The sequence below is a fragment of the Pseudophryne corroboree genome, chromosome 9 (genome assembly GCF_028390025.1).
Source record: "Pseudophryne corroboree isolate aPseCor3 chromosome 9, aPseCor3.hap2, whole genome shotgun sequence".
NCBI classification, from domain to species: Eukaryota; Metazoa; Chordata; class Amphibia; order Anura; family Myobatrachidae; genus Pseudophryne; species Pseudophryne corroboree.
In genome coordinates, this window is record NC_086452.1 from 386,677,472 (window position 1) to 386,691,508 (window position 14,037).

The 14,037-nt window shown below is 44.8% G+C and overlaps 1 protein-coding gene across 1 annotated transcript in view; it reads right to left on the reverse strand.

Moving 5' to 3' along the window:
* Positions 1-315: 315 nt before the first annotated feature.
* LOC134958831 (parapinopsin-like) overlaps positions 316-14,037 on the reverse strand; it is a 106,373-nt gene continuing 92,651 nt past the window's right edge. Inside the window, exons 3-4 of the mRNA XM_063941545.1 lie at positions 4,190-4,432; positions 316-447 (exon numbers count right to left, since the gene is read on the reverse strand). Coding sequence (XP_063797615.1) covers positions 316-447; positions 4,190-4,432 — 375 coding nt within the window. The remainder of the gene's footprint in view (positions 448-4,189; positions 4,433-14,037) is intronic.

Sequence of the window (14,037 nt, forward strand, 5' to 3'; positions counted from 1 at the left end):
CAGAGAGCTGGCTTCCTGCCTTTCACGCAGCCCACTCCGGCTTCTATGGGCTGCCGTGACCCTATGCTCCATGTCCTTCTCTCTGGTCTGGGGGTAGCAGCAGCACCCCTACTCTAAGTAAGTTGGAGCCGCCGCTGGTGGCAATATCTAAGCGCCATGACCCAGCTAAATAGGGTTTATGTTGAAGGTTCCAGGGGAAGGCCCTACAATAAACGTCTAGTTTTGGGAACAAATTAGGTTAAAATGATTTCTAAAGGGGAAAAGCCCTTTAATAGCATTAGAAGGGACCACAGTGATGTAGACTAAATATACATTTCATGCGGGGGAGACTTGTCCTTTTCGGGAAGCAGAACTGCTGGTGTTAAAGGTTATTGTCTCTCCTGTAGATACCTCAATGGCCCATGGGTTCCTCCCACAGAATAGAAAAGGGATTACACATTCCTGGAACTGCAAAGATAATAACAGTTAGTGAGACCATGAAAGGATATATCAAATGGTAGCTGTGTTATTGCTACACAATTCTCTTGGGCTAATTTACTAATATTGTTCAAAGGTTCCAAAAAAACAACAACTATATCAGCTAATTATACATTTCCTGTTATTGTCTAACTTGTAAGAAACAGCGAAAAGCTAAGTGTAATTGTTCATAGGGGTGCACAGGAAAATGTTGTAATTTTGAATGATGTGTGCAGCCCCACATCATTCTGAATTCAATCGAATCTTATTGTATATTATATATGATATATGTTTTTAACTAAGACATTCATTACTTTTTTTTTTTTTTATAGCAGAGAAGCACAGAACATAGGCATTTGTAACAGACACAACACAGGGGCAGAAAGTGCTTTATGTTATCCAATAGTGACATAGGGGTATATTTGTCGAAGGGCAAAAATGCCTATGTTGGTGATGACTTCCCAAGCATTGTGTGGGGAATCATATTAAACAAGGGTTGTGGCTGCAATTTAGAAGTTCTCGTATATAAATTTTGAATTAATGGCTAGGCCCCAAAACCTTTAGGGATATAAGACTATCTGTCCTATGTTCCTCATATCTCCTGTGTTCACATTACTCTTCACCCAGGGCCAGATTAAGCCTTAAGGGTGCCCAGGGCACTTAAGAAAGGGTGGGCCCTGGCGGAAGGAGAAGGGGTAGTGGGTATATGAGATTGTACTTACCTCCCAACATGACCCATTCCAGGAGGGACAAAATGCTCTCTACCTGGACTTCCCTTTTAATATATGATTGGTGTTTCCTGTGTTGTACTATTGATAAGAAAGGGGTTTCATCACAGGTGATTGCAATTTAAAAAGGAAGTCCAGGTAGAAAGCATTTTGACCCTCCTGGAATGGGTCATGTTGGGATGTATGGATTGCCTATATTAAATTTAAACCAATGGTGTATATTAGATTTAAACTAATAGTTGCCTGGATACTGTTTATAGTGCCATCTAACTGAAAGACAACTATTTTATAAAATATTCTTGTAGTGGAACAAAGACAACTTAAACTACCTTAAAATACACAAAGACAAATAAAATCTATAATTTATTTTGTCACATGCAACAATAGCAGCAGCCTCTGTACTACTAACACACTGGGACAGGCCTCAGGAGGTCTCTTTCTAGACCCTCATTAGATAACAGAGCTCAGACACCCAGGCAGGGAGAAGGAGATGCTGGGGTCCCTGGGTCACTTACAGCTCTCCATACCACTATTTCTCTTCTGGTCGGAAATCTCTGTATGTAGCTGATACTACTGTGGCTCTGCTTGTACTGCATATCGTCCTGCTTACATTCTGGCTGCCTGGTTCTACTGCTGCATAAGAGGGAGGGGTGCTCCGGCCGGAGAGGGGGCCCCTGACAATTGGGGGCTCGGTGTACAGTATGCCCTGCACCCCCCACTCCCCTTCCCCTTAATCTGGCTATGTCTCCACCCCTACCTCATGTCTCCGGTGCCACAGGATTTTTATTTGATGCCTACAGTGTTACATGGACTACGGTATTCTAAGGGCTACCAGGTGGTTCTTGGTGATGCTCACTCAATTACCCTTTCCCAGCAGTCTTTTAGCCTCTTGCGATGCTTGGCTTCACCTTTAGCAGCCGCCTTTCCAGGGTTAAGTAGGTCCACCCCATACTCAGATGCCCCCAGGTCTTATGTAAGGACAAGGCAACTATTGGAGGCTGGGCAAGAGTAAATGCAGTACAGTGATACATTCACTGAACAGAACCTTGATAACACTGTTCAATGCACAAAGATTATAAATGGATGCACAGGTTGGAATAATAATTAACACAAACTGTAAATGCAACAATGCACAGGCTGGTATAGAACACAGACTGTATGTAAATGCAACAATGCACAGGGTGATTTGAGCAACCAAACCATATATAAATGCAACAATGCACAAGGTGATATAAGCAATCAAACTATATAAATGCAACAATGCACAAGGTGGTAGCAATAATGATATAAGTGCGAAAGGCAAGAGTCTGTATGGAAGTTCCACACAAAACCTGAATTCTAGGCAAGGTGGATCAAACCAGGGAAATTAACTAGACAGAGTATTTGAATCTCAGGAGTTCACAGGACTGACAGGTTCTCACATGTAGCAGGAACTATCACCAACAGATTGGGAGTGACCAGGAAGGGAATTTATATGTGGCTGCTCCAATCAGCCCCAAGAATCCAGAGAGGTAATGATTAAAGTAAAGGATGTGCAGCTGGACAGCTAGACACACAGAGGCAAACTACTAATTATGCAGCAGCTGAGGCTGAACACAGGGATACATGCAGGAATCTAGCTGCTGGAGTGTAGTAATACAGATGCACCACTACAGTAGTGCTACATTTCTTACATGTCTCATTTATGTACTTATGTATTTTACCAGTGGCCTGTGGCTATAATGTTATTTTGTCTATTGTTCACACTGTTGCACTATTAGAGCCTCCTTCCCCCAACCAATGCATATCTCACCTCTGTTCCCCCACTAACAGATAGTCTCTTGCTAATTATACTTCAGGAAACTGGCTGCCATTCTCATAGACAGTGACAGATGGGAAGCAGTTAAAATACTGCCAGACGGGATCCTGTCAGTCACAATACCAGCGCCGGAATCCTGACATGTGGTGAAATGCAGCCACCAGCATACCAGCAACACAGGCTATTCTCCCTCTGTGGGTGTCCACGACACCCATAGAGGGAGAATATAACCTGCAGCGAGACACCGTGCCCGCAGCCTGGCGAGCGCTGCTCGCCCGATAGGGGCTTTCTAGCACTCACCTGCTGCCGGCATTCCGGCGGACAGGATCCCGCTGTCGGGATCATGACAGCCGGCATCCCGTCCGTCTGTAAATCGTACGTATCCCAGACAGATATTGTTTATACAGCAATTACAATGTACATCCTTCTAATGTGGCCTCTTTGGCTACACCTACCCCATCATCCAGGCCTGTTATTGCTCTTTATGGCCTCGCATATAACATGTTAGCATTAGGCTAATTCTTTCTCCCGAGTAGGGCCTGCAGAAGTGCCTCTTCTCTCATGGTTATTATCCTAGTGATCTACTGTCTTTTGAGATGTACAGTAAACCAGATAATTACAGCATTGTGAATAAAATAACTCCTGTAATTCATCTTCGATAGTCTGGGAATAGAAGCGCCAGTGAACTGAAGGTTCAGCATTATTGAATGTCAGACAAAGGAGAACTAGCGGAACAGCAGGGGACTATAAGCTATTTAAAGGTGGTTTTTCCTAGCAAAGTTGTTTGATCACAACCCCGATCAGTAAGCGATCCAAGCTAGTTCTCTTTTGCTTGGAACCCCTCTCCCTTCCCTCGGCCAGGCTTCTGGGCCAAAGCTGCGAGCCTGATGCTAGTCTGCAGTTGTGAAGAGAAATAATTTGGGTCATCAATAATACTCTTATAATTGGATGTGGGGGTAAGCAGGTGGCTGGGGAAAGACCTGTGAAACTGTAAAGCAGGTGCCCTAAGGCAAGCTTAGGGATTACAATGCTCTATAAACTGCTTTAATCCGCTACTTACTGTACTGTATATTACCATGGTGGTCTCGTGATAAATGTATATGGTTTGGGAGAATTGGAAGCATGGCTTAATTTGCTGTGATTTTCTGGGAATGTTGTCAAGGGTGTACAATCTTACTCTGCCGCTGATCTGGAATTGGAGCCTTACCTGCTTGTTCATAAATATGTATATAATTGGATTATAGACAGTGCTGGTTTTGGTCAGGTACATCGGCACGGTGGCTATAACTGGGTTGATATACATGCCAGGATTTACCACAACCATCATTGCAAAAGCTGCATATGGGAGCCAACAGATGAGGAATGCCATAATCATCACTAGGACCATGCGAGACACTTGCACCTCAGCCTTGCTAGTGGTTCCTCCTTCTGCCACCCCGAGTTTGGCCACCTAGGTTGGAAAAACAAAACATATTGGAACAGAGGTATCGTGAAACATTAAAATATGTATAGATAGAAGCGTAACTGTGGGAGGCAATGGAGTCAGCTGCCGCCGGGCTCCTGTTCTGTAGGGGGCACCTCTCCTCACATACCGTGTGCTCATGCAGTTAATTGATAGCTGCCACTATATCTTCATCCCTGCACCTTACAAGTCACACCATCTTTATTATAGAAACACATTTGACAAGTGTCATACCCAGGATTAGAACCCACTACCTATCACACTGGAAGCAGACACCTTACTGATGAAGCTTTTTGCTTCTGTAAAGAAAGTGTGAGAATTCTAACTATATGAAGTTACTTTTCTGACAATCACAAGATACTTCATATAGTTAGAATTCTCATGGTTCCTATACAACACCATTACTAGGTGATTTAGTGGTGGGTTGGTCATAAAGATGTTGCTATAGTTTTACTTACACAGATCCAATATAAAAATATCCTATCCTTTTGATCTCAGTGTAGGTCCCAATGTGAATGGGGAGGTGAGCCTCTATTTCCCTTATATACCTAACCTAATACATACATATATTTATTAGTGATGTGCACCGGACATTTTTCGGGTTTTGTGTTTTGGTTTTGGATGGTTTTGGATTCGGTTCGGCGGCCGTGTTTTGGATTCGGACGCGTTTTGGCAAAACTTCCCTGAAATTTTTTTGTCGGATTCGAGGGTGTTTTGGATTCGGGTGTTTTTTACAAAAACCCCTCAAAAACAGCTTAAATCATAGAATTTGGGGGTCATTTTGATGCCATAGTATTATTAACCTCAATAACCATAATTTCCACTCATTTTCAGTCTATTCTGAACACCTCACAATATTATTTTTAATCCTAAAATTTGCACCAAGGTCGCTGGATGACTAAGCTAAGCGACCCAAGTGGCCGACACAAACACCTGGCCCATCTAGGAGTGGCACTGCAGTGTCAGGCAGGATGGCACTTCAAAAAAATTGTCCCCAAACAGCACATGATGCAAAGAAAAAAAGAGGTGCACCAAGGTCGCTGGATGGCTAAGCTAAGCGACACAAGTGGCCGACAAACACCTGGCCCATCTAGGAGTGGCACTGCAGTGTCAGGCAGGATGGCACTTCAAAAAAATAGTCCCCAAACAGCACATGATGCAAAGAAAAATGAAAGAAAAAAGAGGTGCAAGATGGAATTGTCCTTGGGTCCTCCCACCCACCCTTATGTTGTATAAACAGGACATGCACACTTTAACAAACCCATCATTTCAGCGACAGGGTCTGCCACACAACTGTGACTGAAATGACTGGTTGGTTTGGGCCCCCACCAAAAAAGAAGCAATCAATCTCTCCTTGCACAAACTGGCTCTACAGAGGCAAGATGTCCACCTCCTCCTCATCGTCCGATTCCTCACCCCTTTCACTGTGTACATCCCCTCCTCACAGATTATTAATTCGTCCCCACTGGAATCCACCATCTCAGGTCCCTGTGTACTTTCTGGAGGCAATTGCTGGTGAATGTCTCCACGGAGGAATTGATTATAATTCATTTTGATGAACATCATCTTCTCCACATTTTCTGGAAGTAACCTCGTACGCCGATTGCTGACAAGGTGAGCGGCTGCACTAAACACTCTTTCGGAGTACACACTGGAGGGTGGGCAACTTAGGTAAAATAAAGCCAGTTTCTGCAAGGGCCTCCAAATTGCCTCTTTTTCCTGCCAGTATACGTACGGACTGTCTGACGTGCCTACTTGGATGCGGTCACTCATATAATCCTCCACCATTCTTTCAATGGTGAGAGAATCATATGCAGTGACAGTAGACGACATGTCAGTAATCGTTGGCAGGTCCTTCAGTCCGGACCAGATGTCAGCACTCGCTCCAGAGTGCCCTGCATCACCGCCAGCGGGTGGGCTCGGAATTCTTAGCCTTTTCCTCGCAGCCCCAGTTGCGGGAGAATGTGAAGGAGGAGCTGTTGACGGGTCACGTTCCGCTTGACTTGACAATTTTCTCACCAGCAGGTCTTTGAACCTCTGCAGACTTGTGTCTGCCGGTAAGAGAGATACAACGTAGGTTTTAAATCTAGGATCGAGCATGGTGGCCAAAATGTAGTGCTCTGATTTCAACAGATTGACCACCCGTGAATCCTGGTTAAGCGAATTAAGGGCTCCATCCACAAGTCCCACATGCCTAGCGGAATCGCTCTGTTTTAGCTCCTCCTTCAATGTCTCCAGTGTCTTCTGCAAAAGCCTGATGAGGGGAATGACCTGACTCAGGCTGGCAGTGTCTGAACTGGCTTCACGTGTGGCAAGTTCAAAGGGTTGCAGAACCTTGCACAACGTTGAAATCATTCTCCACTGCGCTTGAGTCAGGTGCATTCCCCCTCTTTTGCCTATATCGTAGGCAGATGTATAGGCTTGAATGGCCCTTTGCTGCTCCTCCATCCTCTGAAGCATATAGAGGGTTGAATTCCATCTCGTTACCACCTCTTGCTTCAGATGATGGCAGGGCAGGTTCAGGACTGTTTGCTGGTGCTCCAGTCTTCGGCACGCGGTGGCTGAATGCCGAAAGTGGCCCGCAATTCTTCGGGCCACCGACAGCATCTCTTGCACGCCCCTGTCGTTTTTTCAATAATTCTGCACCACCAAATTCAATGTATGTGCAAAACATGGGACGTGCTGGAATTTGCCCAGATGTAATGCACGCACAATATTGCTGGCGTTGTCCGATGTCACAAATCCCCAGGAGAGTCCATTTGGGGTAAGCCATTCTGCGATGATGTTCCTCAGTTTCCGTAAGAGGTTGTCAGCTGTGTGCCTCTTCTGGAAAGCGGTGATACAAAGCGTAGCCTGCCTAGGAACGAGTTGGCGTTTGCGAGATGCTGCTACTGGTGCCGCCGCTGCTGTTCTTGCTGCGGGAGGCAATACATCTACCCAGTGGGCTGTCACAGTCATATAGTCCTGAGTCTGCCCTGCTCCACTTGTCCACATGTCCGTGGTTAAGTGGACATTGGGTACAACTGCATTTTTTAGGACACTGGTGACTCTTTTTCTGAGGTCTGTGTACATTTTCGGTATCGCCTGCCTAGAGAAATGGAACCTAGATGGTATTTGGTACCGGGGACACAGTATCTCAATCAAGTCTGTAGTTGCCTGTGAATTAACGGTGGATACCTGAAACACGTTTCTCACCGCCCAGGCTGCCAAGGCCTGAGTTATCCGCTTTGCAGCAGGATAACTGCTGTGATATTTCATCTTCCACGCAAAGGACTGTTGGACAGTCAATTGCTTACTGGAAGTAGTACAAGTGGTCTTCCGACTTCCCCTCTGGGATGACGATCGACTCCCAGCAGCAACAACAGCAGCGCCAGCAGCAGTAGGCGTTACACTCAAGGATGCATCGGAGGAATCCCAGGCAAGAGAGGACTCGTAAGATTTGCCAGTGACATGGCCTGCAGGACTATTGGCTTTCCTGTGTAAGGAGGAAATTGACACTGAGGGAGTTGGTGGTGTGGTTTGCAGGAGCTTGTTTACAAGAGGAAGGGATTTAGTGGTCAGTGGACTGCTTCCTCTGTCATCCAAAGTTTTTGAACTTGTCACTGACTTATGATGAATGCGCTGCAGGTGACGTATAAGGGAGGATGTTCCGAGGTGGTTAACGTCCTTACCCCTACTTATTACAGCTTGACAAAGGCAACACACGGCTTGCCACCTGTTGTCCGCATTTGTGTTAAAATAATTCCACACCGAATAGGTGATTTTTTTTTGTAATTTGACCAGGCATGTCAATGGCCATATTCGTCCCACGGACAACAGGTGTCTCCCCGGGTGCCTGACTTAAACAAACCACCTCACCATCAGAATCCTCCTTGTCAATTTCCTCCTCAGCGCCAGCAACACCCATATCCTCATCCTGGTGTACTTCAACAGTGACATCTTCAATTTGACTATCAGGAACTGGACTACGGGTGCTCCTTCCAGCACTTGCAGGGGGCGTGCAAATGGTGGAAGGCGCCACCTCTTCCCGTCCAGTGTTGGGAAGGTCAGGCATCACAGCCGACACAATTGGACTCTCCTTGGGGATTTGTGATTTGGAAGAACGCATGGTTCTTTGCTGTGCTTTTGCCAGCTTAAGTCTTTTCATTTTTCTAGCGGGAGGATGAGTGCTTCCATCCTCATGTGAAGCTGAACCACTAGCCATGAACATAGGCCAGGGCCTCAGCCGTTCCTTGCCACTCCGTGTCGTAAATGGCATATTGGCAAGTTTACGCTTCTCCTCAGACACTTTTAATTTTGATTTTTGGGTCATTTTACTGAACTTTTGTGTTTTGGATTTTACATGCTCTCTACTATGACATTGGGCATCGGCCTTGGCAGACGACGTTGATGGCATTTCATCGTCTCGGCCATGACTAGTGGCAGCAGCATCAGCATGAGGTGGAAGTGGATCTTGATCTTTCTCTATTTTACCCTCCACATTTTTGTTCTCCATTTTTTAATGTGTGGAATTATATGCCAGTATCAATAGCAATGGCCTACTACTATATATACTGCGCACAACTGAAATGCACCACAGGTATGGATGGATAGTATACTTGATGACACAGAGATAGGTAGAGCAGTGGCCTACTGTACCGTACTGCTATATATTATATACTGGTGGTCAGCAAACTGTGCAAAACTGAAATGCACCACAGGTATGGATGGATAGTATACTTGACGACACAGAGGTAGGTTGAGCAGTGGCCTTCTGTACCGTACTGCTATATATTATATACTGGTGGTCAGCAAACTGTGCAAAACTGAAATGCACCACAGGTATGGATGGATAGTATACTTGACGACACAGAGGTAGGTAGAGCAGTGGCCTACTGTACCGTACTGCTATATATTATATACTGGTGGTCAGCAAACTGTGCAAAACTGAAATGCACCACAGGTATGGATGGATAGTATACTTGACGACACAGAGGTAGGTAGAGCAGTGGCCTACTGTACCGTACTGCTATATATTATATACTGGTGGTCAGCAAACTGTGCAAAACTTAAATGCCCCACAGGTATGGATGGATAGTATACTTGACTACACAGAGGTAGGTAGAGCAGTGGCCTACTGTACCGTACTGCTATATATTATATACTGGTGGTCAGCAAACTGTGCAAAACTGAAATGCACCACAGGTATGGATGGATAGTATACTTGACGACACAGAGCTAGGTTGAGCAGTGGCCTACTGTACCGTAATGCTATATATTATATACTGGTGGTCAGCAAACTGTGCAAAACTGAAATGCACCACAGGTATGGATGGATAGTATACTTGACGACACAGAGGTAGGTAGAGCAGTGGCCTACTGTACCGTACTGCTATATATTATATACTGGTGGTCGGCAAACTGTGCAAAACTTAAATGCACCACAGGTATGGATGGATAGTATACTTGACGACACAGAGGTAGGTAGAGCAGTGGCCTATTGTACCGTACTGCTATATATTATATACTGGTGGTCAGCAAACTGTGCAAAACTGAAATGCACCACAGGTATGGATGGATAGTATACTTGACGACACAGAGGTAGGTAGAGCAGGGGCCTACTGTACCGTACTGCTATATATTATATACTGGTGGTCAGCAAACTGTGCAAAACTGAAATGCACCACAGGTATGGATGGATAGTATACTTGACGACACAGAGGTAGGTAGAGCAGTGGCCTACTGTACCGTACTGCTATATATTATATACTGGTGGTCAGCAAACTGTGCAAAACTGAAATGCACCACAGGTATGGATGGATAGTATACTTGACGACACAGAGGTAGGTAGAGCAGTGGCCTTCTGTACCGTACTCCTATATATTATATACTGGTGGTCAGCAAAATTATGCACTGTACTCCTACTATATACTACAATGCAGCACAGATATGGAGAGTTTTTCAGGCAGAGAACGTATAATACTGGTGGTCACTGGTCAGCAAAACTGTGCACTGTACTCCTCCTATGTAATACTGCTGGTCCCCAGTCCCCACAATAAAGCAGTGTGAGCACAGATATATGCTGCACACTGAGCACAGATATGGAGCGTTTTTCAGGCAGAGAACGTATAATACTGGTGGTCACTGGTCAGCAAAACTCTGCACTGTACTCCTATATAATACTGCTGGTCCCCAGTCCCCACAATAAAGCAGTGTGAGCACAGATATATGCAGCACACTGAGCACAGATATGGAGCGTTTTTCAGGCAGACAACGTATACTGGTGGTCACTGTTCAGCAAAACTCTGCACTATACTCCTCCTATATAATACTGCTGGTCCCCAGTCCCCACAATAAAGCAGTGTGAGCACAGATATATGCAGCACACTGAGCACAGATATGGAGCGTTTTTCAGGCAGACAACGTATACTGGTGGTCACTGGTCAGCAAAACTCTGCACTGTACTCCTCCTATGTAATACTGCTGGTCCCCAGTCCCCACAATAAAGCTGTGTGAGCACAGATAAATGCAGCACACTGAGCACAGATATGGAGCGTTTTTCAGACAGACAACGTATAATATTGGTGGTCACTGGTCAGCAAAACTCTGCACTGTACTCCTCCTATAATACTGCTGGTCCCCAGAATAAAGATATTTGCACTGCAGCCCCCTGAAACAAAGTGAGAGGACGCCAGCCACGTCCTCTCACTATCATTTCCAATGCACGAGTGAAAAATGGCGGCGACGCGCGGCTCCTTATATAGAATCCGAATCTCGCGAGAATCCGACAGCGGGATGATGACGTTCGGGCGCGCTCGGGTTAACCGAGCCATACGGGAGAATCCGAGTCTGCCTCGGACCCGTGTAAAAAGGGTGAAGTTCGGGGGGGTTCGGATTCCGAGGAACCGAACCCGCTCATCACTAATATTTATCAATATATGGGGGGGGGGGGGAACGACCAATATTTATGTTGCCTTCAGGCAACTGGGGTGAACTCACGCCACTGTGTATGGAGTTTCTTTTCTAGAGATTTATACAGTACATTTCTTACTACAGCCACACAAACTGATTCTGTCTGAAGGTTAAACACAATTTGCAATTTAAAAAAAAGTCTGTTTCTGTGCAGGGTAAATACTGGCTGCTTTATTTTTACACTGCAATTTAGATTTCAGTTTGAATACACCCCACCCAAATCTAACTCTCTCTGCACATTTTATATCTGCCCCCCCTGCAGTGCACATGGTTTTGCCCAACTGCTAACAAATTTGCTGCTGCGATCAACTCAGAATTAGGCCTATATACTAAGCCTTGGAAGGATATAAAGTGGATGGAGATAAAGTACCAACCAATCAGCTCCTTACTGCCATGTCACAGACTGTGTTTGAAAAATGACAGTTAGGAACTGATTGTCTATTACTTGGAGGGAAGATCTACTAAGCAGTGATAAAAGTGGAGAAGTGAGCCAGTGGCGAAGTTGCCCATGGCAACCAATCAGCAATGACGTAACATTTATAATTTGCAAACTATAAAAAATATACAGAGCAGCTGATTGGTTGCCATCGGCAACCCTTCCACTGGCTCACTTCTCACCTTTTATCACTGCTTAGTACATGTCCCCCTTTATCTCCGTCCACTTTATCTCCATCCAAGACATAGTAAATAGACCCCTGAGAGCCTAATTCAGATTTGTACATAAATCTGATGGTTTATGTACAAATCCGCTCGCAGCCCCGTCAGACACACCAAGATTGAAATGCTGCAGTGTGTCCCCAGCAGTACTGTTCTACAAAATGTTTTGTAGGCGTGACGGGTCCAGGGTCCGCATTGACGGATGCAGATGTACTGGACTCGTGTGTCCGGGGGGGGGGGGGGGGGGGGGGTTGTAGGTTTAGGCACTAAGGGGGAGGGTTAGGGTTAGGCTGCGGGGAAGCTGGGCATCTTGTTCTCCAGGATTTCATACTGATTCTGTTTGAAGACAGGAATGGTGTCCGTAGTAAAAGAAATATCTCAAAAGCAAGCCATTGCTGCAACCACAGAACAATTCCAGCTACTGGAAGTTAGCTGTAACTACATAACCCAAAGACCGGGACTGGTTTGCAATTTTTAGCTCAGGTATAAATTATTTACATAGAAACATAGAATTTGACGGCAGATAAGAACCACTTGGCCCATCTAGTCTGCCCCTTTTTTTTATCCTTTAGGCAATCTCAACCCTTTTTGAACCTTAATTCTTTGTAAGGATATTCATATGCCTATCCCAAGCATGTTTAAATTGCTCTACAGTCTTAGCCTCTACCACCTCTGATGGGAGACTATTCCACTTATCCACTACCCTTTCTGTGAAGTAATTTTTCCTTAAATTTCCCCTGAACCTCCCCCCCTCCAGTCTCAGTGTATGTCCTCGAGTTCTAAGATTTCTCTTCCTTTGAAGAATGTTTCCCTCCTGAACTTTGTTAAGACCCTTGATATATTTGAAAGTTTCTATCATGTCTCCCCTTTCCCTTCTCTCCTCCAAACTATACATGTTAAGATCTTTTAGCCTTTCCGGGTACGTTTTGTGATGTAGGCCATGCACCATTTTAGTTGCCCTTCTTTGCACACTTTCTAATGTATTTATATCGTTCTGGAGATATGGTCTCCAGAACTGGACACAGTATTCCAGATGGGGCCGCACCAATGACCTATACAGTGGCATTATCACTTATTTTTCCTACTACTGATTCCTCTCCCTATGCAAGCAAGCATCTGACTTGCCTTTCTCATTGCTTTGTTGTATTGCTTTCCTGCCTTCAAGTCACTTGAAATAGTGACTCCTAAATCCCTTTCCTCCTCAGTAGTTTCCATTATAATACCCTTGATACTATATTTAGCCTTTGGGTTTTTGAGACCCAAGTGCATGATTTTGCATTTTTTAGCATTAAACTGTAGTTGCCACGTTCTTGACCATTACTCAAGCCTACCTAGGTCATCAATCATTTGTTTTACCCCTCCCGGTGTGTCTACCCTGTTGCATATCTTTGTATAATCTGCAAAAAGGCATACCTTCCCTTCAATACCATCTGCAATGTCACCAACAAAGATATTAAAGAGAACTGGACCAAGTACAGATCCCTGGGGTACTCCACTGGTAACATTTCCCTCCATAGATTGCACTCCATTAACTACAACTGTCTGTTTCCTATCCTGCAACCAGGTTCTGTTTTATAATCCACCCCCATGCTTTCAAGTTTATTTAGCAGTCTGCGATGTGGGACAGTGTCAAATGCCTTACTAAAGTCTAGATATGCTACATCTACAGCTCCCCCTTGATCTATTATTTTTGTCACAGAGTCAAACAAGTCAATAAGATTTGTTTGGCATGATCTCCCACCAGTAAATCCATGCTGTTTTGTATCCTGTAAGATATTCCACAACTCTTTCTTTTAATAGTTTTTCCAATACTTTCCCTACTACTGATGTAAGGCTTACTGGTCTGTAGTTACTTGCTTCTTCCTTGCTTCCACTTTTGTGCAGTGGAACTACATGTGCTCTTTTCCAGTCCTCTGGAATAGCACCTGTATTTAGTAACTGGTTAAATAATTCATTTAAAGGTGTAACCAGCACATCTTTTAGCT